The 26,011-nt window shown below is 45.6% G+C and overlaps 3 protein-coding genes across 7 annotated transcripts in view; 1 reads left to right on the top strand and 2 right to left on the bottom strand.

Moving 5' to 3' along the window:
* NR1D2 (nuclear receptor subfamily 1 group D member 2) overlaps positions 1–4,940 on the bottom strand; it is a 28,554-nt gene extending 23,614 nt beyond the window's left edge. The window contains exon 1 of the mRNA XM_028751211.2: positions 4,489–4,940. Within this exon, the coding sequence (XP_028607044.2) occupies positions 4,489–4,504 (16 nt within the window). The 5' untranslated portion in view covers positions 4,505–4,940. The remainder of the gene's footprint in view (positions 1–4,488) is intronic.
* The window catches only part of NKIRAS1 (NFKB inhibitor interacting Ras like 1), a 38,344-nt gene continuing 15,195 nt past the window's right edge, over positions 2,863–26,011 (top strand). The window contains exons 1-5 of one of the 5 annotated variants that reach the window (XM_028751217.2): positions 2,863–3,195; positions 15,465–15,523; positions 16,836–16,968; positions 17,641–17,882; positions 24,367–24,729. In XM_028751217.2, coding sequence (XP_028607050.2) covers positions 16,875–16,968; positions 17,641–17,882; positions 24,367–24,606 — 576 coding nt within the window. In that variant the 5' untranslated portion in view covers positions 2,863–3,195; positions 15,465–15,523; positions 16,836–16,874 and the 3' untranslated portion in view covers positions 24,607–24,729. Of the gene's footprint in view, positions 3,196–15,217; positions 15,343–15,464; positions 15,524–16,835; positions 16,969–17,640; positions 17,883–19,821; positions 20,615–24,366; positions 24,730–26,011 lie in introns of those variants that run through there. The other 4 variants (XM_028751216.2, XM_077916279.1, XM_077916281.1 and 1 more) reach the window with 4 other exon arrangements.
* Positions 10,748–15,181, bottom strand: RPL15 (ribosomal protein L15). The gene is made up of 4 exons (XM_028751213.2): positions 15,086–15,181; positions 13,110–13,291; positions 12,460–12,596; positions 10,748–11,102 (listed from the first exon to the last, which is right to left on the bottom strand). Exons 2-4 carry the CDS (start codon positions 13,279–13,281, stop codon positions 10,797–10,799), a joined length of 615 nt encoding a protein of 204 aa, XP_028607046.1. The 5' UTR covers positions 13,282–13,291; positions 15,086–15,181; the 3' UTR covers positions 10,748–10,796.

The raw sequence follows: 26,011 nt of genomic DNA, 5'->3' as shown, positions 1-26,011 counted from the left end.
TAAAATGGCCATTATCATTGTACCTTTCCATAATGCTTTCTCCTTTGCTCTGTACTTTTACAAGGTGATTCCCCTCCTCCTTCTGTTTCCCTGTGACTATTTTTAGGGACCTGTCAAGACTGCTTTTTGTAAAGCACTATGTATATTCACACAGTGCTATGTACATCCATAGTGCTGGATTCAGAACGCTTTCTTTTTAGCAGAGGGAAAAAAGTTGGCCAGGACAGAACACGAACATTACATTGCTATGACAACATGTGACTGGTGTAGAGAAAGCAAATAAGGACATTTCTCTCTCTTTCTCACAACACTGCAATTTGGAACCACTTGATTACATTAACTGACAGTGCATATAAGGCAGAAAGTACATGGAATGCATAAATAACACAGGGGATCTGCTGTCACAAGATGTGGTTGGTGTTTACTAGCTAATTCGGCCGTAAAAAGATTAGACCAGAAATGAGGAATGTATGGCCCTCCAGAAATTTCTGGACTACAACTCCCATCATCCTTGACCATTGGCCATGCAAGCTAGGGCTGGTGGGTGCTGGAAGTCCAATGTTACGTGGAAGGCTATAGGCTGCCCACCACCCTTGTGTTAATACAGTTTCATGGAGGATACCAGCTGTGATAATCTAAACCAGGGTTTCCCAAACTGTTTTTGGACTACAGCTCCCATCATCCTAGCTAAGGATGATGGGAGTTGTAGTCCGACAACAGCTGGAGACCCAACTTTGGGAAACCTGAGTTTATAGTCAAGAGTGCTTCTGAATACCAGCTAATGGAGAGGGGGGAAACCCATAAACTATCATTGGCCACTACTGGAAACAGAAAGTGGAACTAGATAAGCCCCTCCATCTGATCCCGAAATTCCACCAGAGTGCAGGAGCCTCTGGCTACAGAGTCAGCTAGAAGAAACAGCACTTTGGGGGTAGGAATAAAAGGAGCAGTTTTCTGACTGAGTGAGTTAGTTAGGGCTGGATTTAAGATGAGAGAAAGGGCTGGATTTAAGATTAAAGATAGGGCTGGATTTGAGAAGAGGGATAGGATTGGATTTGAGATGTTAGGCAGGTTTCAGGTTGGGAGAGCGGGCGTGAGATACGGAGAACTGGTTCTGAGTTAAGTTAAACATACACAATGAGTTGATTATCCATAGCGAGAGGACAGAGCCAAGTAGCTTGGATAGGGAGACTGGGTTGAGGGTCTGGGTTGAGGGAAAGGGATACAGACAGGAGTGTTCTGGGAGGGCTGAGTTTGAGCCGGGAGAGGGTAGATCCTGTGGGAATTCAGGCTACCTGGGTGTCAGTGTAGCCAGAAGGGGAGAGTTCTTCTAGGTACCAGACAACTCCCAAACCAGTAACAAGGGATGGGGTGATTCCCTAGGTCTGTCATACAATTTAGAAGACCTCAGGTATGGGATGGTTAAGAGCAGGCACCCCCAAACTCGGCCCTCCAGATATTTGGGGACTACAATTCCCATCCTCCCTGACCACTGGTCCTGTTAGCTAGGGATGATGGGAGTTGTAGTCCCAAAACAGCTGGAGGGCTGAGTTTTGGGATGCCTGATTAAGAGAGTGGGTAACCGAGGAAAAGTGCCCTCGCTCATGAACCAAAGTATTTAGCTGTGAAGGAAGCGGTACGGTGCTGAAAGTACTTAACTGTAATATCTAAGTGGCAGAAACTGAGTTAAGCATTTTGGAATCTATTCTGGAAACCTGAATATTTAACCACCTGAAGTGTACCAACTGATTTCTAGTGACTGAAGTTTAACAAGAGTTGTGCCTATAATATTCTGTTTAAACCTGATAAATCTTAATAGTTAAAAGTAAATTAATTAACTTCTACCTGAAAGACCGCATTTCCTTACGCACTTGGTTTCATAAACTTCCTTTTGTTTAATAAAACATTTCTTGTTTGTTTGATCAGCTCCTGCCTGAGACTCTAAATCATTTAAGTTTTCCCCACTAGACAATCTGTGGTAAATTGTAGAAATTTGTGTAATTGGTGTGCCTTGAGGCGGCGGCCCTATATTTAATTGGGGGAAGTTAGCAGGAGAGGATCCGCCCCATAATTATTTGGTGGTACAGTATTAAGTGGCTTCAACCTTGTTAATTGTTTGTTGCTATCTAGGAGACCTACCAAACACATTTGGAAGAGAACCTGATTGCTATTATTGGGCTTAAAAGCCTTTTCAAGTCATCCAACATCTCCCCCTGGCTCAATCAATCAGTTTATTTGTATGCACCTTTGCAAAGTTAAAACCATGCTCAAGGCAGCTTACGACATATTAAAAAAAATTACACAACTACAAACCTAACAAAAGTAGTCATAAATACTGAACATCACAAAGTTCATTGCTTTAGGAAGCTGGTGCATGTTGTTATATAATCAGTGTTCCATGAATTTTGCCAGCTCAGTCTATTTTATGACAGGGATTTGGGGAGGGCGAATTTCGTAATTCCCATCCCTTCCTGTCTCCTTCGGCTTCAGGACTGGTGGAGGAAGCAGCACTTCCCCTCTAGTCCTTGAATAAGACTTTTATAAAACATAACACCATTCTTATCCTCCTAGCCTCAGGCAAACTGCCCAACGTCCGTAGTTATTATGTAAGTCCCTCCGGAATCTGTTCGTGTTGCACCACCTGACTTGCCTATTCCGTGAGCTCAGCCATCAGGGAAGATGACTCTCCTCCGACCTGTTACATTTCGAGCGCAGTGCGCATGGGTCGTCTGTACATGTGAGAGAGCGAGGCGGTCGGTGTCACATGGATGCGCGCACACAGAAGCAGCTGCACCAATAGCAATAGCCTGCCTCGATTTCCATAGCATTAAGGCAGCTGCGGAGCAGCCGGCAGAGGAAGAGAAGGAACTCAAGCGTCCCTAAGGTTCAGATACCCGATGAATGTGCACTAACTAAAGAGTAAACCTCTCTGAGCACAGGCTTTACTTCCGAGTAAAAATACGCCAGGGGGCAGCCCTAAATCTAGTAAAAATAAATCTTAACTGAGGTTGTGTCCCTCCTTACGTAAAGCCTGCCCCCCTAACATGCGCCCATGGTACCCCCTATTTTGGGGCGAGGAGACACGTGCGCGCGCCTCTTCCTTGATCCGAATCTCCATGCAAACGTCGCCGCATTGACCTTGCCACTGACCCGTCTACTCGGAAATTTATTGGATTCAGTGATGCTTACTCGCAGGTAAGTGCGGTTGTTTCGGATCGCAGCCTCAGGCTAGGCGTTCCTCCTATTAATCCATTTAAAAGGTATGTGTGTGGGGGGGGGGATAACATCTGGGGTAGCAGCCACGTGCAGGAAGAGGCTCGCTTCTGGGTAGCCACGAAGGAGGATCGGGGCGATCCTACCAGATCTGTCTGAACGCAAAGAGGGGCTTGAAGGCACGAGGATCGCGGCGCTCCCCGGCTGGCGACAGAGCAGCTTTTGCAAAAGAGCAGCGTGGAAGCTCCGCCCCGCAACCTCGAATGCACCAGGATCTCCCGAAGCGGAGCGAGGTCGCCTTGGGGCCGCGCCTGCCTCGCAAGGCGGCGGCTCCTCCTATCCGGCAAGGCTGGAGAGGGAAGAGTCCCCGCCTGGCAGCAGAAGGAAGGGAAGGGAGATTCCCAAGTCTGCTGGGCGCAGTTTTGCAAGGCGCCTCCCTCCTCCTCCATCCGCTCTGCCGGCTCCTGCCTGCCTGCCTGCCTTCCCCACGTGTCCTTTCCCCGCGCCGCCCCCTGGATGTAGGTCACCAAAACAAGGGCCTCCCGCCGCCGCCTTCACGTGTCCCTCCACGCGGTCGCCAGCGGGAGGCGGCCGCCCCGTCCCGATTGTGTAATCCCCGACGTCACGGCCAATCAGCGCGCAGAAGGCGCCGAACGTAAACAAAGCGGCGCACGTGGCTCGCCCGACGGTCCATGTGAGCGGCTGCTTTTGAGAACCGGCCGGATGGGAAATGGATGGGCGGCCGGGGAAAGAGGGAGGAAAGGCGCCGCAGGAACCCTAGACGCCGCCGCCTCGCGGAGTCTCCCCGCACCCCGTCCAGGGAGAGGGGAGTCCAGTCAGCCCCGAAGGAGCCGGTTCCCCTCGGCCCCGGTTTCCCGCACCGGCCGATTCCTGCCTCCCGGCATGCAAAACCCTCCATCCTGACCTCGGAAGCCCTTCCTAGGGCGCGCACGCCAATCCACACGAAACCCACTGCATTGCACGGGGTTGGATGACCCTCGGGGTTCCCTTCCTATACTACGGCGCGGTAAATTCCATGGCAGCTTCGCTTCTGCCACCACCGCAATGCCCAGAGTTGCACATTCCGCGCAAAAAAACCCGGTCTTTTTTGTGGGGGGCAGAGCAGCAAGAGGGGGGTCGTGACCCTCCGGGATCAATGGAGGGAAGGAAGGAAAGGGCTTTCAAGCCTGATCCGCCTTGCTCTCCTCCCTGCTCCGCAGTCATCACGTCGGATCTCGCTTCTGACCTCCCTGACAACCCCAAAGCCTCACTTACCTGCATTGACCTCCATGGCGTCCCCCGATTTCTTCCCCGCAGCTGCCTCCGAGAGCCCGGATCATTCACCGACGGCTTTCCCGGGCTGCTGGGGCGCCTGCCTGTCTCTCTCTCCGCTTGTGCCGAAAGAGCCGCTGCGGCAGCTGTGCCCAAGCGAGCCGCGCCCGCCTCCCGCCTTCCCCCGGCTGCTGCGTGGACGCGCCTCGTGTGTGCGAGGCGGGAGGAGGCCAGGCAGCCGCCGCGCCGCCGTCGAGCCTTCCTGGGGAGATGGCTTGCTGGGCTGCGGCTGCGGCTGCCGCCTCCTTCCTCCTCCCCCTTCCCCGCACGAGGACGGGGAGAGTCACCGGGAGGGCGGCGCCCACCACGTGCCTCGCCCCGTCGCCGCCCTCGCCTTGCCCACTCGCGCGCCGTCGGAACAGCCGCTGCACCGAGCGGCGTCCCAGCTCGCCCCGCCTCCCCTTCCCGACCGGCTCTTTCAACCCAGTGACACACTTTCCCCGTCCCTCGGGGAGGCGGGGAGAGCGAGCGACCCGCCCCTTGTCACGTGTCAGTCATGTGTGATGAAACGGACACGCGTCTCCAGCTGCACGGTAGCAATTACGCACAAGATCAGGGCATCGAAGTTCCTCTGAAATGCAATCGGTCGTGACTAATACTAGCTGGACTGGAGGCAGGGTGCTTGAGGGAGAATCTCCATAAAAGCTTAGGAAAGGGGCCGGCAATCGTGATGACCTTGGAGTTCACAGGAATTCATGGAATCAGAGAATTGTAGAGTTGGAAGGGACCCAATGGTCATCTAGTCCAACCCTCTGCAATGCAGGGAACTCAGCTAAAGCATCCATGACAGATCTCCATCCAACCTCTGCTTAAAAACCTCCAAGGAAGTTCAATGATTCATGGTCTCAGAATATTACAAGTTTAACTAAATCCTAGTTTTTCAATTGCAGTTCTAATGTGTTTTTTAATGTGATGATGATTATTAATATTATGTATAGTACATTGGTACCTCGGATTTCTAGAATCTTGGAAGCCAAACATTTCGGTTTTTGAACGCCGAAAACCTGGAAGTGACTGCTTTGGTTTTCAAACGCTTTTTGGAAGGTGAACAGCTGTTGTGTGTTTTTCAGTTGTCTCCATTGACTTTGGAGACTGCTGTTTGTGCCTCAGTTGTCGAATGTCTTGGAAGTCAAACAGTCTTCCAGAACAGATGACGTTTGACAACCGAGGTACCACTGTAAAGTATAATTATTTCATTTATACCCCGCCCACTCTTGGTGGCCTCCAACACTCGTAAAAACATAATGAAACATCAACCATTAAAAACCTCCCAATACGGGGCTGCCTTCAGGTGTCCTAAAAATTGTGTACGTAGTTATTTGTCTCCTTGACATCTGATGACAGGGCGTTCCACAGGGAGGAGATATAGAAATGTTTTAATAAACAAATAAGAAATAAGAAGCTTTGCACTCGGATGTGAAATGTATAGTAAATATTTGTGGCTGAAGCTTCCTGCAGCTTGGAGAAGTTGTCCAGAGCTGTAGGATGGAATTAACGTTGCTTGCTAAATACCGCCCAACAAAGCATAGCTATTTTTAAATAAGCCGCTGTGGAGATTCGTAAATTCAGGGGAAGGTTGAGAGAATAATCAAAGCAAATATTTAACATGTTTTCTGCCAACTCATCTTTAGTTTGCTTTGTGTTTTACAACATTAACATGACTATATTGCTATAATACCTCCTGCAGACACAAAAATGTGCCTTTGTTCTTAACCCTAGAACAATTTGCATTGCAGTTTTCAGTACTATATTACAGAAACATCTCATTGTATTTGGTTATTTTCTGAAATACAAACTTTGTGAGTCAGACACGAGTTTTTATGTTTAGTTACAACTTACTCTTCTGGGTTTATCCATATTTAATGCTTATTTCCTATATAAAACAGTTGTATGCTGAAATCAGATTCTCTTTTATACATTATCAGATTGCAGTTTTGCCGACGATATTCAGCGTGGAAATACTCAACCTCTTTTTCAATTGCAAAATAGCCTGCGCCCTGCTGCTAATCATTTTCACAATGTAACATTGATTACACCTAACTTTAACGCTATGTCATCTTTCAGTCACAGTATCGTTGCAGAGTCACAGCACTGACAGATGCTTCCACCAGAAATACAATCATGCAATTTATTCTCCTCACCTCAGAACACCGATGGCACAGGGCCCTGATCTGGGCTGGGATAATAGTAAAGCAGATATGGTGGAACCCCTGACCTAAGCCCCAATTCGGCACCACAAGATTATTTTGCTCAGTGTGTGGACAGCTGCTCCACACCTTGCATCCTATGCGACATCAGACATGGGGCAGGTGGAAATGTGAACGCCAGTGTAAAATTGGGAGCCTTGAAGGGATCCTAACCGTTCCCTGGCAACTGAAGGTTGCAGCCAATGCCCATTCGCTGATTGGCATTGACAGCAAGTTTCCTATGATAGCAGTGGAGGACTCCGTAGAGGAACCAGTCCTCATAAGGGAGCTGTTCCTGGAGGAAGAACTGTGAAGGGAGAGACTCCATCAGAAAAGGCCTCTTTCCACCTGCCTTGCCCCACCCTCCGGCCCTAGGAGTCCTCATGAGAGAGCTGGTCCTGGAGGAAGAACTGTGAGGGGATAGACTCCATCAGGCAAGGGGCCAGTGTAGTGTAGTGGTTAAGAGAGGTAGTCTCGTAATCTGGGGGACCGGGTTCGCGTCTCCGCTCCTCCACATGCAGCTGCTGGGTGACCTTGGGCCAGTCACACTTCTTTCAAGTCTCTCAGCCCCACTCACCTCACAGAGTGTTTGTTGTGGGGGAGGAAGGGAAAGGAGAATGTGAGCTGCTTTGAGACTCCTGAAGGGGAGTGAAAGGCGGGATATCAAATCCAAACTCTTCTTCTTCCTTCCACCTGCCTTGTCCCACCCTCTGCTTCTCAATGTGTACTGTATTGCTTTATGTACTGTGGCTTGCTGTTGTTTTATTGATTATAGTTTAGATATTATTGCAACTGCTGAGTGGATTTCTGTTTAGCTTTTATGTTGATATTATTTTATACTAGGGATGCAGATGGCGCTGTGGGTTAAACCACAGAGCCTAGGACTTGCCGATCAGGTCGGCGGTTCGAATCCCCGTGACGGACTGAGCTCCCGTTGCTCGGTCCCTGCTCCTGCCAACCTAGCAGTTTGAAAGCACGTCAAAGTGCAAGTAGATAAATAGGTACCGCTCCGGAAGGTAAACAGCGTTTCCGTGCGCTGCTCTGGTTCACCAGAAGTGGTTTAGTCATGCTGGCCACATGACCCGGAAGCTGTACGCCGGCTCCCTCGGCCAATAAAGCGAAATGAGCGCCGCAACCCCAGAGTCGGCCACGACTGGACCTAATGGTCAGGGGTCCCTTTATCTTTGCCCATTTTATACTATTCTAATTGATTGCTGAATGTTACTTTTTTGATGTAGGCTGCCTATTTTAACGTTATGTTTTATTCTCACATTTTTGTATTGTATTAGATTGTTGTAAGATGTACATTTTTTGTTTCTTCAGCTTGAGTATTGTAAGATAGAAAGGCGGTATACAAATTAAAAATGATGATGATGATGCCCAAAGCAGGTTTGCTGTAAGCACTAATATTCATTTGCATAACAAATCTGAATTGATGCTGGTCAGAGGAAGGATCCCCCTCTGCAGGCAAAGTTCAAGCTATGCCCCTGCCAATGAATTATTATTTTTTTAGTTTGGGTCAGCTGACCTCTTGGTGATGTCAGGTGATTCATAAATGGCCAGCTGTCAAAATGGGCTCACGGTGGTGTTCAGGATCTCAGGTGCTATCTGCTCCTCACCCTTATAATAAAGGGTAAAATCTAGCGCACACACACCCATTCTCAAAAAATGCTAATTATGTGTCTCATATAACTCTCAGCTACTGCTATGTATGGATAATGGAAACATATACAATGAATTACCGGTAAATTGATCCCTAAAATGCAAAATGTCGCTGGCATCCATTTGTTTTGAGACAATGGAGTGCGCCTCCAGGAGTGAAGTCAAACCAATGCATTAGCAGCACTGAAGTGACATCCCCAGGATGCAAGCCTGGGGTGTATGGAGGCCCTGGGTTGCCCAGATAGCATGGCCCCATATCTTGGCTTTGCTGATGTGGTCCGAAGGAAAGCAGAGCAATATCTGGCACCAGCTTGGCTGTAGGAATTGCATTACAGTGGACGCTCGGGTTGCAAACATTATCCATGCGGGAAGCACGTTCGCAACCCACAGCGTCACATCTGTGCACGCACGGGTTGCAATTCGGCGCTTATGCGCAAAGCACAATTTAGCACTTCTGCACATGTGCAAAAGCCGAAACCCGGAAGTAACCTGTTCCGGTACTCGTGGGTTCGGCGCAGTGCGCAACCCAAAGCATCTGTAACCCGTATAATACTAGGTATGAGACAAGCTATAGCTCACTCCTAGACACCATTTCATGTCACTAGCTTAGCCTGACAGAACAAAGCACAAGAATCTCACATTTACCAATTTCTAAGGGCTCTTACTGTACTTTACTATAGCCATGAACAAAGAACCCAACTTTTTATTTTTAAAAATCAGCTGTTTGTTTTTGGAAAAACCTAATTATCGGCTATACATTTAGTTAACAGAATGAAGATTGTATAACCCATTCTCCGAGAAGAACCGGTTAATGAAAGCTCTTGTAGAAATACACAAGTTAACACAGCAGGGTCAGTCTGTGCAGTTTCCCGCATGAAAAGGTCGGACAATGGTTAATAATGAAAACTTGCAATGTTGAAAGAGCCTGCGCTCCAATGCTATTCAACACGCTCAGGTTATGAACTACGTGGGAGGCTGTTTTCCATTATGTTGCTCTTAATAGAATAGCAGCACCTTACCCAATCCTTATCTTGGGTTTTAAGCACTGTCTTGATATTAAACTAGCTTTGCTGGGCAGCTGTGAAAGTCATTTATACTAACAATCTAGACTTAATTAGTGAATAATAATAATAATGAAGCAACTGTAATAAGCACATTTTGCAGCATATAAGCTAAGATACGAGCGCTTTATTACAAGAGACTGTAATCAGTCAACCATCAGTTTGTGTGAAAGCTAATAAGGATCTGGCATGCGCACTTCAATCTAGAAGCCACAGGCTCACACTGATAGCCACTCCATTAGGATCATTAGTAAAATTTGAAATACTATGAACTTATACTTTGCTTTCTTACAAATGCACCCAAGGTGGCTTATGCGAAATCAATGCAGTACAAAATACAACCTAAAAATAAATGAGCATCTAAAAGCAAGCAGTTTTGAAAACACATCACAAAATGAAGTATTAGGAACAATGGGACTGTATGGTCCTATCCTCCAACTTGTTTCTTCTGCCAGCTTTAACAAGGGCCCCCTCTTAACCAAGATTTGAGGCTGCTTCTATCATTAAGGAATCTTATTAGTGTTAACTGTGGTGGCTATTACTGATGAGAGAAGATAAAACGGTAGTTACCGTATTTTTTGCACCATAACACTCAGTTTTTTCCTCCTAGAAAGGAAGGGGAAATGTCTGTGCGTGTTATGGAGCGAATGCCTGTGGGTGGCGGGGGGGATCTGCTGCAGTCATGAGCAGAGGATCCATGGTTCCCCTTCCTTCCCTCCGCCATGGTTACAAAGCATGGATCCACATGGATCTTAAGGATTTTTGCATTGGGCTACTCCAAACTCAATGTCAGATCACATGTCTGTGGCCACAGCATGAACCACAAAAATCATATATCCACTATTTCGTTTAGAATATTTTTTTTCTTGTTTTCCTCCTCTAAAAACTACGTGCGTGTTATGGTCTGGTGCGTGTTATAGAGCGAAAAATACGGGTACCTTGCACACAACGGATAGTGGAATTAAACTTTTATTCAGAAATTACTTTTACTGAAATTACTAGCAGTCAGTAATGTTCATTAATCTCAATTAGTTATGCCGAGTACGTCTAAAGTTGAACATATGCATGTTAAGTTATACAAACCTTTCTGGGAATTTTTGGATGAGTATATACTGCAATTTTTTTTGGTCATCAAAAAGCTTTCAACTTCACCAGAACTTTTATAAAACCCTGTTATTCGAGTGACAACTGTAATGGAAGAGATACTGGATATGTTGCTAGATTCTTAATTCTTTTAAAAGGAGCTGATGTGGGGTACACCCAGTGCCCAATGAAAACACAAGACAGTGGAAATGTGAACTCTGGCTGATTTATTATAACGAGAAAATTATATGCAAAAGAATCAGCGGTAACGGTGAAGCTGCAAGGTGTTGCGTCGCCTCCAAGCAGCGCGACGTGAGCCACCGATTGTGTGATGGAATTTGTGGCCCTTGCCGAGGCCACGGCTTTTCCTGCCAGCGGAGGTCAGCCCCCGCATCTCTCTGTGTTTGTGAACTGCCTTGGTGATCCATTGGGTGTCTGGGTTGCGCCTGACAGCCTTGTGGAAAGGATCAATCAGAATGACTTCAAAGAACTTGTAGGTGGAATCTTCACCCACCCAGTAAGAGTTCAGTACTCTCAGGGCTCCACAATGGCGGCCAGCACGCTCCTAGCAGGGGAAAAACAACCTCACGTAAGCACATAAAAGGGAGGAATTGGGGATTGTGAATATTACAGGCATCAGGAAAACAAGGTGACAAGTTTCATACAAAGGAAACAAACATTCAGCCATGACGTTTAAGAATTACAGTGACAAAGACTTCTCCATAGAGAAACTCTTTCCTTACAGGGATGGGTAGCTCAGCTGGTTAGAACATTGTGCTGATAATGCCAAGGCTGCAGGTTCAAGCCCAATAAGGGACAGCTGCATATTCCTGCATTGCACAGGGTTTGACTAAATGATCCTCAGGACTCCTTCCAACTCTACCATTCTATGAACAACTATTTTATCTTTCAAATTGGCCTGTGGAGGAAAATTGATTTGTTAGCGCTACCACAATAGAACATACCATGGCAATCTACTTCATTACAGAGAGGCTATATGGCCAAGAAATGGGGAAAGCAAATACTGTACGGCACAACTACAATCACCTAGCTGCCATACCTGATGTTATCCTACTTCTTAAAAATACTTCCCTGTGCTATATTTCCCAAAATACTATACAGTAGTACCTTGGTTCCCAAACGGCTTAGTTGTTGAACATATTGGCTCCTGAACAACGCAAACCCGGAAGTAAGTGTTCAGATTTGTGAACTTTTTTTGGAAGCTGAACATCTGACACGGCTTCCGCTTGAGTGCAGGAAACTCCTGCAGCCAACCAGAAGCCACACCTTGGTTTTCAAACAGTTCCATTAGTCAAACGGACTCCCGGAATGGATTAAGGTTGAGAACCAAGGTACCACTGTATTTTACCTCTACCGCTGTAGAGTGTGGCTATCTGAATAACAAGTAATGTAACAAGTAATGTAACAAGTAACTAAAAATCTGACCACCAAGGACATTCAATTTGACTACAAAAAAGGGTAATCACTTCAATCTGTTACATAGTTTTATGCACTGGCTCTTTCACTGATTTCTGTACCATATCTAATTTCAGTTTACAACAAAGACAGTTCTTTGTCTCTATAGAGAGGATGGCTACAGCACCTTGCAAACCAAAATACTTGCATATGCCACCTAGAAACTAGAATTCCAAAATGCCAACTTGACACTGGAAAAACTGCTCTGTGGGAAATAATTATTCATTAACCATACTGCCTTATTCTCACAATAAATGCTGCTTAACATGCTACTCCATCAGAGTTTACCAACTCAACAGTATTAAAAGCTGATTCATACACATCAAATACTCTTCTAATATGGCATGAGCTAAAGGAGATAAACCAATGCGACACAGATTTGATCAAGCTTCAGTGGTACCAGGGGGCAATACAAAAGACGGATGCAGATCACAAGCAATACCCACCTCTGCTACAGACTGCAGACTCCGGGCAAATTTCAGCTGGTTGACACCATGATGCACTGGTTTACCATAAGTAGCACCCTTAGGGACTGGACGTTTACGACCACCACGGCGAACACGGATGCGGTAGATGACGTAACCTAAGACACAACAGGATAATGTGTTAAAGCAGTGAAGAAATCTGCAGTTTTACAAGAGAAATTTTATTTAGCATTTGCGTTTTACATTCTAGCAATACTTTTGAATTTGCTAATGATGCCACAAATACTCTACTTCAGTTACTGGACAACCCCGTGCTTTTATAATCTATTTTTGTTCATCTGAAATTGCACAAAGCATGAAAAATGATGGGAATTGTGTTTCAGCTGTGTGAATGCAAGTACAGTGGCAAGATTTTCAGTCTCAAGATAGTCTTGGGCAAAGTTTCCATTCTAACATCCTGACTTATCATGGATGCTCTTGTAGCTTGGGATAGTTGCCTATATGCTTGCATGGAAGGTAAGCAAGATTACTTTTATCTTATCACGTTACAATTATAATAACTAGTAGGAATTATCGCACACAGCTATCATTGCTCAATACTACCAGACTTAGTGCATAGCCAAGTGACTAGAGCAAGTTCACATCTGCTACTTGCTTTAGGTTGCAGTTACCTTGCTTAGCTTTATATCCCAGCCTGCGAGCTTTATCTGGCCTGGTGGGACGGGGAGCTCGGTGCAGGGCAGACAGCTGGCGATACTGCCAGCAGCGGACACGCAGGAGGAAGCGCATCACGTCTGACTGTTTCTTCCTCCATAGTTCTTGGATATATTTGTAGGCACCCATTCTGGCTTAGCTGCAAAAAAGTGATACGTTTAAATCACACTGCGTTTCATTGCTCTCAGAAAACAAAAGAGCAACTGTGTTTTCCATTCTCTAGTAATAAAAGCGGTCCATAACGAAACACATTTTGTTCATAAACCTCTCAAAAACCAACTTTGTCCCCTCTGAGCTACTGATCTATACTGTGCTTGATTTCATTAATATGTCATTAACATTTAAATAGTATGTATGAGATACACAGCAGCAAAGGAAGCTGCTTTTTACTTTGTCAGACTATTAACCTATCATTTGTTTATGCGAGGGATCCAGATCTTCTGGCATTCTGGACTACAACTTTTCATTATTCCTGACCACTGCCTATGACTGGGGCTGATGAAAGTTGCTAATTAACATCTGGAAACCACAGCTTCTCTATCCCTGGTTTACAGAGACTGACAGCAGTTCCTCAGGGTTTCAGACTAGAATGTTTCCCACTGCTGCTGGAATTGCCAGGATCATAACTTGGAACTTTTTGCACGCAAAGCCTGTGATCTACCACTGACCTGCAACTGATCTATGGCATGACAGCCCACAACAACTAAGGATTTGCATGATTTTCCAGCCTGGTGAAGTCCCTTGCAATAACTTCAGCAAATGCAAGCTCCTGTAGCATTCAGGGGCTGTACCTTATTCCCTCAATCCAGAAAGAACAGTCACTCAACAGCTCAGTCGGTAGAGCATGAGGCTCAATCTCAACGCTGTGGGCTCAAGCTCTACATCAGGCAAAAGATTCCTGCGCTGCAGGGGGTTGGGCTAGATGACCCTTGTGGTCCCTTCCAGCTCTACATGATCCCAATTCTTTTTATAAAACTCACTCCTTTACCCAATAACCTCATTCAGAACACAAACACACAGGCTTTCATTCATTGAATATATATACTGCCCTATACCTGGAGGTCTCAGTTCACAAAAAAGATCACAATATATAGAATCAAAATAAAAACAATAATCCAATAACACCCCCCTACCCGCAAAAAAGAGCCACATTTTAAAGGGTATAGGATGTTGATCAGGTCAACCAAAGGCCTGGTTAAAAAGGGACATTTTTGCCTGGTGCCTAAAGGTGAATAACTTGTAACTTCAGAGAATTCTCACTTGTTTTAAGTTGCGTGGGCACAAAGAATAAGCTACCTGAAACCATAGCAGGACATTTATTATCTACTTGCTTCGCACAATGCATGCCCCACTTTTGCAGAAGCAAAAACCTGGAAGCAATTACTTGCCCACCCATCTTAAAAGAGAGGGATGTGAGATACGTAAATAAACCATCTGATGCAGCTGGCAGTGGCTCCCAACATCACCTGCTACCTTAACCCCATTTATTGGTTGGTATCAGGGCTGAAACCCGCGGCCGTCGACACGTAAAGCATGTGAGCAATGGTCCCTCCTCGGAGGTTTACTCAGGAGCAAGCAGCGCCCGAGCTCCAGCCTTTTAGGCCTCGCGAGCTTATTCCTGCATTCCAGGGGGCTGGACTAGATGTCCCTCGGGGTCCCTTCCAACTCTATGATTCTCTTCGCCTTCCCCCTCGGCCTCTGCAAGCTCCGTCTGGCGGAGCCGCCTCGGTCTGTAGGCCCAGGCCACGCCGCCTTCCCAACCGAACCCGGCGGAATTACGGCTCCCCGGCCTCCCTTCGCCCAGAGACCCCGACCCGCCTCTCCCCCCAGCTACCGACCGTGGGGCGGCGCCCCGAGCGGACCCCCGTAGGCCTCCCCGAATTAGGATGCCGACGGATTAAACTACGGGAGGCCTCCAGCTCGCCAACCTTACCTAGCGGCGCCCGGAGCCGGAAAGGAAGAGGCCTGCTTTCCCACAAGGCTTTGCGGCAACGCCGTGACGTCCAAGAGGAAGGAGGAGGGGGAAAGGGCTGCGCTCAGGTGCCTGCTGGGAAATGTAGTTCAAGAGGCCACGTGCCTTGGCAGGCTTGGAAGAAAACGCCGGAGGGATCGTGGCCCCGCCTGCTAGTTCCGCAGATTCCTGGATTCCTGCTAGGAGCAGTTTCTGCCTTGTATTTCCCGGAAAGTCATGTAATTTCCCCTAGAAACACTTCTCCTTAAGTGCAAACAATACAGAGATAATGCTTTGAGCAATGCGCTCTGGACACGCTCAGAGGAACTCTCACCTCTACTTTTTTTCTCTTTTTTTGCAGCTTCCAGGGTTGAGACTTGGCACTGAAAAAAGGGGTCGTGTCTGCCTTCTTAGTTCAAGGTGAACTCGAAATTCATCCCGGGTTGAATCGTTTTTGTTTTATTTCTGAAATAATTTTTATTTGGTTTTTTAAGAGTAATTCAAAATAGTTATAATTTTTTTGTGGCTTCCCACGTGCTGTACTTCAAGGTCTGAGTCCCTTTAATTCTCCCTCCAGACTATTGCTCAAACCAAATACAATCCATTCTTGATAAAATCCCTTATACCACAGCTAGTCTTATGTTTGTGTTTCAGTGAATCTCCTTGCAATATGGGCAGCAACACCCCGTTTTGCCCTCTTGCACATTGGTTGCACGTCAGTTGTACACATGCAAAATAGTCACGGCCTTTAGTCTTTTAATAGTCTGTTATTGTCCAATACCTGACAGTCCTTGCAATGGAAGTAATCCATTGAGTAAGTGCCATAGTTCAGTGTTAGCACACATGCTTGGCATGTAGAATCCCTGGCATTCCTAAACAGGGCTGGGAAAGCCCCATGTCTGAAATGGCTGCCATTCACTGGCCTGGTTCGCATGTCCCAGAGAGCAGCTGGAACATGGCTTACTGTGACTGCAGCTGCACTGTTCCTGGTGGGCTTTTGAGATCAGCAGCATCTGAACCTGGGATCGTACCGTATTGGCTCAAATATAAACCACACCTGCAAATAAGCCATACCTTTAAAATTGAAGGGGGGCGGGAAAGACAATACCCAAATATAAGCAGCTTCCTTAAAATTGAAGAGAAAATGAAAAAAAGGTCCATTAAATTCATATGCCAAGCCAATTCAAGCCTTTGATCTTGCAAGCCCTCAAAAGTTGCCGTACAATCGCTAAAATCGCTTTTCAATTGCTGCAATTCCGCCCATAAATCGTAGCACTGTAAATGCAAATTAATAAATCAATACTGCACTGTAAAGTAAGGGGAAGGTGACGAATGACATTAGAATTAATTGCACAACAGTCTTGAGCTTGCAAATCAGCATGAAAACATTATTTTGTTCCATTTTCCGTATGTCTGCTTCAGCAGCGATATCGCAAAAGCCAATTTTTGTAAGGTCGTGAATTTAAGCTGCACTTTAACTTTTCACAGTTGGAATTTGGGGGGGAAAGTGTGGCTTATATTCGGGCCAATATGGTAGTAAAGCTGTCTCCTCCTTGGCCGTGACCTGTTGGACATACCTTGGCTAAGGTAGGAGAGACTTTGGCTGAAACTGCTGCACTGACCTGGCAAGCCTGTGACCTCCTCTTTGTGTGTGTGAATGCAGCCATGCTCCAATGCTGGCTTCTTGCTGGACGGTAATAAATGCCATTGACCTTTTGTGGTGCTTGGACAGGATTGCTCCCCGGGCCCAGTCTCCGCAGCCTGAAAGAAGATGGGGAAGGGCTACAAAGTGCTGGTTTGCGGAATGGCCTCGGTGGGGAAGACCGCCATTCTGGAGCAGGTCCTCTATGGCAAGCACGATGTGGGTAAGAGATGCACGTTGTTCCCCTTCTGCCCTTCCAGAGACACTTACAGATGCCTGCCTTTCTTACTTAACAAATAATCCAAAACCATAATCGTGTCACGGCTGGGATGGCGCCAGTAAAGTGGTTCTCAATGTTGCTTGTTGACAACAAGTAGCAAACTTGTTGTTTGTCAAAATGTGTGCCAGTCACAGAAGTGTGTGCCAGCCAGTGTACGCTTCAGGTTACAGATGCTTCAGGTTACAGACTCCGCTAACCCAGAAATATTACCTCGGGTTAAGAACTTTGCTTCAGGATGAGAACAGAAATCATGCAGCGCAGCGGCAGCAGGAGGCCCCATTAGCTAAAGTGGTGCTTGAGGTTAAGAACAGTTTCAGGTTAAGAACAGACCTCGGGAACGAATTAAGTACTTAACCCGAGGTACCACTGTATTTTCGATTCGACTTTGGGGTGGGAGAGAGAGACACACCTTTTGCATTTAGTACCATTAATATGAGTCTTGAGTAAGTGTGTACTTGTTTGGCCGTAAGCCACAACAGTATGAAGGTATTCATACCAAATACAAAACCGAATCAAAACAATTGCTTGTATAGATGCACCTTTTGTGAATTTGTCCAGGCCAGAGCTGATTATAAGTTCGCTAAGAATTCTGTTTCTCCTTTTTGAAAACAACAGGTGCAGAATGCAGCGCCACAAGCGAAGATGTGTATGTGGCTTTGGCGGAAACGGACCGAGGAGTGAAAGAACAGTTGCGCCTGTACGACACCAGGGGGGTGCAAGAAGGAGAGGAGTTCCCCAAACATTATTTCTCCCTCGCAGACGGCTTTGTTCTCGTCTATGCCGTGAACAGCCTGGAATCCTTCGAAAGAGCTGACTGGCTCAAGAAGGAGATTGACAAGTGTAGAGACAAAAGAGAGGTAAAACACCCACCCACCCCCCCCCGATCCCTTCAATTGCGTCTGAGATACGATAATGAGAACATGATGTACGAGGGAAAATGAGCTCATCACCTAAAAAGCAGGTTTTCCAAACCACCGTGGTACCTCGGGTTACATACGCTTCAGGTTATGGACGCTTCAGGTTACAGACTCCGCTAACTCAGAAATAGTACCTCGGGTTAAGAACTTTACCTCAGGATGAGAACAGAAATCGTGCGGCGGCAGCAGGAGGCCTCATTAGCTAAAGTGGTACCTCAGGTTAAGAACAGTTTCAGGTTAAGAACAGACCTCAGGAACGAATAAAGTACGTAACCAGAGGTACCACTGTACTTATTTACCTGCACATAATGCAATTTTACACGTGCCGGAGGTCAGCGTAGTTGTGTGCAGAGATGGGACAGGAGTAAAAGGCCTCTGCTATGAATACCCCCCCCTTTTTTTTGTCTTTTAGTGTCTCTCACATTAGATGTGTGTCTCCTTTGCAAAGGGTAACTGCCAAGTTAAAAGCAAGGTCTCGTAGTCACAAGGCTTAACGTGAGCTGCAGTGTTTGAAAAGAGTGGTTGTAAAAGGTTCTTAAAACCCGCCGTAACTATTTCCTTGTTAGTCTGTTGTATCGGAAACAACTGCAAGTCTTTTTGGCATCGTAAACAATCCATTTATTAAGGCATAAGCTTAATCCACTTTTTTGGGCTGGGACACTTGTAAACACACTAAGCAGTGAGGTCACAGGGAAATGAAATGCAGAAAGTACAGGCGGTGCTAATTACATAATTAACAGAAGTCGTTCACAAAACGTTGGCTGATAACAAATGGTGAGGCCCTTTACGCCATCTTTCCTTGCAAAAGAAGAAGCGTGGCATAATGGTTAGAGCAGTGGTTTCCAACATTTTTTTTTGGCCGTGCCCCACCTAAGCATCTCTAAAATCCCGATGCCCGCCCGCCCCGTGACTTAAAATTCTTCTTATTCAAAAAGTGAACTCCTATTCACGTGTAGGAACCCTAAAAGGCCATGAACTGTTAATAACTCATTCTCGAATTGCCCCCCCTTAAAAATCAAATTGCGCCCCTGTGGGGCATTCACCCCACATTGGGAATGACAGGGTTAAGAGTGTCGCAGGAGTGCCAACTTGAATAAAATATGGGGGGGGGGGCAGGTAGGCCCCGTCCTGCATGACATGGCGCGCACACACCATTTGAATGACAATGCCCATCAACTTTGGGGGGGCCCAGCCCCCTCAAATATTTTATGGGCGGGAGTTGGATCCCATGGAGTGTTGGACTAGGACCCGGGAGACGGTTTCAAATCCCCTCAGCTTACTGGATGACCTCGGGTCAGTCACCCTCTCTTAGCCTAACCTACCTCACAGGGTTGTTGTGAGGATTAAATGGGGAGGGGGAGAACTACGGACACCGCCTTGATCTCCTTGGAAGATAAAGATTGCCCTCTAAATGTCATAAATAAATAAAAACAGGTTGGAAGCGCTTTTTGCCTTAATAGCATCTTCTGCCATAATCTGTAAGGTTAGTCTGTAAGGTGCCAAGGAAAGTGTCGGGATAAAAACTATTACAGTGGTACCTTCGTTGGACCGGTCATGTTGTGTGGATGCCTGATTATCGTCTTCCAAAGCAACTACAGTGGTACCTCGGGTTACAAATGCTTCAGGTTACAGACGCTTCAGGTTACAGACTCCGCTAACCCAGAAATAGTACCTCGGGTTAAGAACTTTACTTCAGGATGAGAACAGAAATCGCACGGCGGCAGCAGCAGGAGGCCCCATTAGCTAAAGTGCTACCTCAGGTTAAGAACAGTTTCAGGTTAAGAATGGACCTCCAGAACAAATTAAGTTCTTAACCCGAGGTACCACTGTATAACAGTAATGCTAAGATAATGGATTTAATCAGGGTTGTTTTTTTTAGGAGATTCACCACGGCTAGTAAATCAGACCCTTCACAGGGAAATGGCTTCATCAATGTTTGCTAATCGACTGCTGCAGCTCAGCAAGCTGAACAGTATCACCTACGCAGGGCTCTGTGTATTTTCCTGCAATAAATTCTGTATGTAAAGAGAGAGTGAATCCGTAATAGATCTCTTAACTAAGTGCCTGTAACAAAAAAAGGAAGGAAGGAAGCATTAATCTGGAGCCATTTAAAGCAAGTCAGCACAAGACTGCAGTTATGTAATGTTTGGCTGTTGTCAGAGCAAAGTTCTTACGTAACTCAGGGCTTGCTGATTGCATCGATTAAGGTTGCATCAAAAGGTTGCCTTTGCTACCTTTTCATGGACTCTTAATATAGCAGTCAGAGGTGTTGTTACTCAGTGTTCTCCTTTGATTGTGTATCCTGAGCCTTGTGTAAAGGAGGAAGTTGATTCCCAGCATTCCCCGAAAATGGGGCTTGCCCGCAGCGCAGCCAATCGCTTCTGTTTCATCACCGCAAATTTCGTAGCGTTCCTGACTTTGACATACAGACCGCAAAACTCAGTGAGGTTAAAGGAAAGAGTTTAATCCTATTCTGTGAAGTAATCCTTCAGTGTTTACCTCAGTCTGGACCCGTGAGGGAGTAGAATGGACCACGTCGCATTTTCAAATGCTCCCCTGCGTCAAAGACTCAACAAAGTAAGGACGAGGGAAGTGCTAATTTCTATTAATGGGAAGCTTTTAAAAGGCAGAAATAACCCACTGAAGAAGAATGGTTGAGCAATATGCAGAATTGTCAACAGCTAAAATAAGAAAACCTAATGAAGGAGGTTTTGTGGAAGAATGTAAACGCTTCTCAGATATTAAAAAAATAATAATATGATGAGCGATATTATAATATGATGAGCAAGGAGGACTTGAACTATGAGCAACAGAAGGGATTGAAAATTACCGTAGTTTTGTCGAGGTTTAAGCGATAGAAGACAGCTGAGGGAGAGAAACAGAAACAGCATAGAAAAGGGGGTGGGAAGTCGGGGAGGGGGAGTTTTTATTATGTATTGAAATGTATGTGTAAAATTTTGGAAAACTTCAGGGGAAAAAACTTCAGGAAAAGAAATATAAAGCAACAACAACATGGCAGAGCGTTCAAAAGTTGTGTGCTCCACTTGTAAGCCAAAGTAGTACAGTCCATTTTAACACCTGTCCAATTCTGCTGCATGCGTAGGGCCAAAGCAAAAGACCTTGATTTAAAATAAAACTGAGAATTGGGAGGGACAGGGTGCCTTAGGTATATGAGGGTCGCATGGTGTCCCTGAGGAACCCCAGGCATCCATATTGACTGAGTCAGAAAAAACAATACAGCACAAGACCAGCTGTTTGAAAGGGGTTAAATTTAACCCCCACATTTTCTCCCCCAAACAGCTGATTGGTGGTATTGCGGATTCTCTCACCAGGGCTGTCTAAGGGCAGCCCCTCAATGTGCCCAGATATGTTGCTGGACCAGGGTGAGTCATTACAACCAGCTATTAATAAGTCAGAAAAGTGAAACAGGTTGTTATTAACAGCACAGTAACTGCTTTGTTTACTACGAAGTTTCTTTCCTAATCCAATTATATAATCGGTTGCCATAGCAAGTGCTATTTAGGATACGGCTTCCTAATTTGACTACACACACGTTGCATCAAAGAACCTGGAAACACAGGCTGCCTCTCCTGTGAGCAAGCAATCGACTGAGTCACTTTGCTGCACAGAAAGATCCCTTGTGATTCCTCTCCTCCGTTTCGTTTTAACTGTAAGGCAGAATAGATTTTTCTCTCTCTGTCTCTCTTTTAATGTTAGCGGTTTGAAAGTAGTATTTGCATTCCCATGGGGTTTGTAGTTCGAGGCAACAAAGGACGGAACGAGTCGTGAATACCCTTTCATCTGTGGTTGTAATTCAGTGCATCACAAAATCAAAACCGTAAATCAAAACAATTCAAATATTGTTAAGACAGCTGACGTTCGGCACTGTCTCTGTTGCTCACTTTTGGAAGAGAGAACAGGTTGTTTGAATAGTGCCATATATTCTACTTCCTGATTCCTTAGATGCAAATTCAAGAACAGTAGGGATTTGATAAAATAACCAGGAGCAAAGGGATAATCTTAAAAACCCACAAGAGAAGCAAATTGTGAAAAGTGAACAGCTACTCTCTTACCCTGGTTATTTTGAAGTTTTCCCCAAATCCTGCCTTGTCTCAGCGCCCTTAGAGAAAATTGTTTTTTAAATGCAAAAGCAACCATGGTTGCTAGAAACTTGCTACTAATTTATTTCAATAATTTCTAATTAGAGAATTATAATTAGCGACATTAGAGAATTTTATTTCAATAATTTATATGCCGCTTACTTATAATTAGAGTGGTGTATAATAAGAAACTTGATCCAATGTAAATAAAAATAATTTAATATTATAAAATAAAAATTCAGTTAAAATGTCTGCTGGCATTAAAAAGGGTCTTTGTAAGTTATATAACCCCCTTTTCGATCCCTCAGATTTGCACAAAACCAGAAAAGTGGACAATCAATCCCTCTTCACAGGGAATGCTGGGAATTTTAACCCAGAATTCTTTGGAGGAAACGATGACTGTTTAAAGTGGAATAGTAGTGCTCTAAATGTTGTTTCAGTGTTGCCTTGTTAGAACTCAGTAGGGAGAAGGCTGGGGACAAGGGTAGAATTACTCATCTCTGGTGCCACCTACTGTTGACCTCCCTGCCTTCTGCCTTACTAATCCCAGTGGGCACCAGCCATGACTGTAATAAGGCAAATAGGGAAAAGGGAAGGCAGTTTATAAGAAGCCAAAGTACATCAGTACAGTAAAGGAAAGAACTAGGGGAAGGAAGATCCAAAAGGAAAGAAAACTGGCAGCAGAACTGAAGAGAGAAGCAGAGAACGAAGCAAAGCTGAGAATTGGACTAATCGCTTTAGGAAAGAAAAGGAGAATAACTTTGCAGTTAGACTGGCAAGATCTAAAAGGACGATGTGGGTTGAAAACCAGCCGGGAACAACCTTAATCGCAACTTGCTTCAAAACCAGCCCAGCCACAATGCAGCCAGTGCTGCCATCATACTTTGGGGCAGATGTCAGAGACCTACTCAGCAAAATGAGCAGGCTGGGCCCCAAGACGCAACAGGGCTGCCTTATCGCAGGCTGAGTAATACACCTCGTCATCTTACAAGGAGGTGAGGAAAAACATTCAGTCTTAGAGTCTTACGTAACTGCCGAGCTGAACACACCCAAAGCCTTTGGCATGCCTGTGTTCTGGATTTGGTGTGGCCTGCCTGAATAATCTCGAAGCTCATAGCAACATCCCTGTGTCATGTTTCATAGGAAAGAAGAGCCGTATTTAAGTACTATAATTTAATATGCTCACCTGCAGGTTTCCTGGCCGCTATTTGTTTCTGGGCTTGCAGCCGCTTGTATTTTTCAATACACCACAACATACCAAGGATACTTTTGCACAGGCAATCTTAGTCACTGGGCTTTAGAAATTGGGAGCAATTCCTTGCTTCGCTGACATCTTGGGCTCCTCTTGAAACCTAATACCGTCTTAGTAGCGTCTGACTTTTTTTCCCCCCAGCAACAGATTACATGGATTGATATATGGCAGGAGTAGCCAATTTGGTGCCCAGCAGATGTTGTTGGATTACAATACCCATGATCCCTGACCATTGCTAACAACATCAAGTGTTGTTGGACTACAATACCCATAATCCCTGACCATTGCCAACAACATCAAGTGTTGGGACTACAATACCCATGATCCTTGACCATTGCTAACAACATCAAGTGTTGTTGGACTACAATACCCATGATCCCTGACCATTACCAACAACATCAAGTGTTGTTGGACTACAATACCCATGATCCTTGACCATTGCCAACAACATCAAGTGTTGTTGGACTACAATATCCATGATCCTTGACCATTGCCAAACAACATCAAGTGTTGTTGGACTACAATACCCATGATCCTTGACCATTGCCAACAACATCGTGTTGTTGGACTACAATACCCATGATCCCTGACCATTGCCAACAACATCAAGTGGTGTTGGGACTACAATACCCATGATCCCTGACCATTGCCAACAACATCAAGTGTTGGGACTACAATACCCATGATCCCTGACCATTGCCAACATCATCAAGTGTTGTCAGACTACAACACCCATGATGCCTGACCATTGCCAACAAGGTGTTGCTAGGCTATAGTAACCATTGTCCTTGACCATTGCGAACAGCATCGGCTCTAACTTGCAGAGCAGAGGACAGGGGTGATGGGATTTGTAGACCAACAAGATCTGGAGGGCACTATGTAGCTCACCCGTGGTATATAGATTCCATCAAAGGCAGCACCTTAGAATTAAAATGCAATCTGACCCATTGGTCCATTGAACTAAATGTTGCCTCCTCAGAGAGAGAGCAGCTTTCTGCTCCTTGACTGAACCGGATGCAAAGCCCATGCTTTCCCATTTCTGATGGACTGCTTCCTTCCTTCCTTTTTTCAGGGCTCTATTGTTGTCTTAGGCAACAAATCTGACCTGGTGGAGGAAAGGCAAGTCGAGGCGGCCGTGGCTCAACAGTGGGCCAAACTCGAGAAGGTGAAGCTGTGGGAAGTCACGGTGACCGACGGAAGGACGCTGGTCGAGCCCTTCGCCGTGCTGGCGAGCAAACTCTCTCAGGCCCAGAACAAGTCAGCTTTCCCTTTGCCCGGGCGGAAGCCCAGAGGCAATAACGACGACAGCTGAAGGCCATTTCAACCAGGGAGGAGTGTTTCGAGTTGTCGGTCTGTGTTTTACGCTGTTCCTTTTGTGCTTCCTCAAGTGCTCGCAGAGTTTGACGCTGCAGTTAGTAAACTTGTGTATGCAGTTTTTCCGCTGTCATTTCTAAAGGGGATGAATAGCCCTTTAAAAAAAAATATATACACAAACAAACTATAGAAATACTTGCATACCTGCCCAGAATGAAAGGGTGTTCAGGATGGAGGAAGAGGGACTGAGAGGACCCGATGACCCGGTGTGGACAGCAAGCCATAAAACATTGTGACTGAAAAAGATGGGGAGGGTGTGGATACTCGCCCGTCAATTGCACACCTAGAAAAATCTGGTAAGAGTGAGCCATTTACAAACGCTCCATTCTCACAGGGCAGGCCTCTCGCATCCTGTGTATAATAATAGTGAATTCGTACTTTGATTCTGCATATTTTTGTGGCCAAAATCTGTGCACGAGATGGAGGCATCCGAAGCCTTGGGAGAACCCTGAGATTTGCAAAAGTGGAGGGGGGTGAAAACATTTTTTGGGGGAAATTAGGGGTAGTGAGGAGTGAGAATGTTTAGCGGGCATGAAATGCTGTCTGCTATATTGGGTTGAGGGACAGAAAATGGGAGGAGATGGAATGGAGAAAAGGGCATGGCCAGCTGAAACGCTAATCAGGAGTAGTTAACGCTGCGACTTTTTGTTGCAGATCCAACTTGTTTGTTTTATAATGCACATCGTGGAGTAATGGGACCAGATTTTCACAAGGGAGAGCCAAGCCCACATAAAAAGCAGTCAGGGTTTGGCTTAAGTGCTTAAGCAAGCAGTTGCTCTCCTGTAGGGCAGTGTAGGTGACAAAAAAGAGCCACTCTTTAATAATAAGTCATTTATAAAGGGTTCGTTTATTAGCCACTCTTCAGCATAAGATTCCCAGGGGAGCGAACAGTTTTAAGTAGTAGCAGGTACAATAGAAGTCCATATAAAACATTAAAAGCAAAAAAAAGCAGCAGCCATAAAATCTATTGGATCCAGAAAAACAAGTGTTAAAAACAGTTAATAAAGCATGCTGGAATACCTGAGCAAATAAAAGTCCTCCCTAATACTGAAAGGGCATAAAAGATGAGCTGGTTTGGAAGAGATACTCCTTTCTGCAATCACAAGAGGCCTTTCCCCAGTCACCACCCTCCTGACTTCAGATGGTGTTTCCAATGAAGAATGAAGTATTTGCACAGAAGGTCTTTCAATAAGGTCCCAAGCAATTACTTTCTAAGTAATGCCCATCACTTTCTTTGGTGCCCAGATGATGAAAGCACCAGGTAAATTATGTCCCAATTAGCAACCTAGCATTTTGTCCTAGCTGGAGTTTCCAGGAAATCTTCAATGACAACCCTAAGTATC

Source organism: Podarcis muralis, chromosome 12, assembly GCF_964188315.1.
Source record: "Podarcis muralis chromosome 12, rPodMur119.hap1.1, whole genome shotgun sequence".
Taxonomy (NCBI): Eukaryota; Metazoa; Chordata; class Lepidosauria; order Squamata; family Lacertidae; genus Podarcis; species Podarcis muralis.
This window is presented reverse-complemented; position numbering and strand designations above follow the sequence as displayed.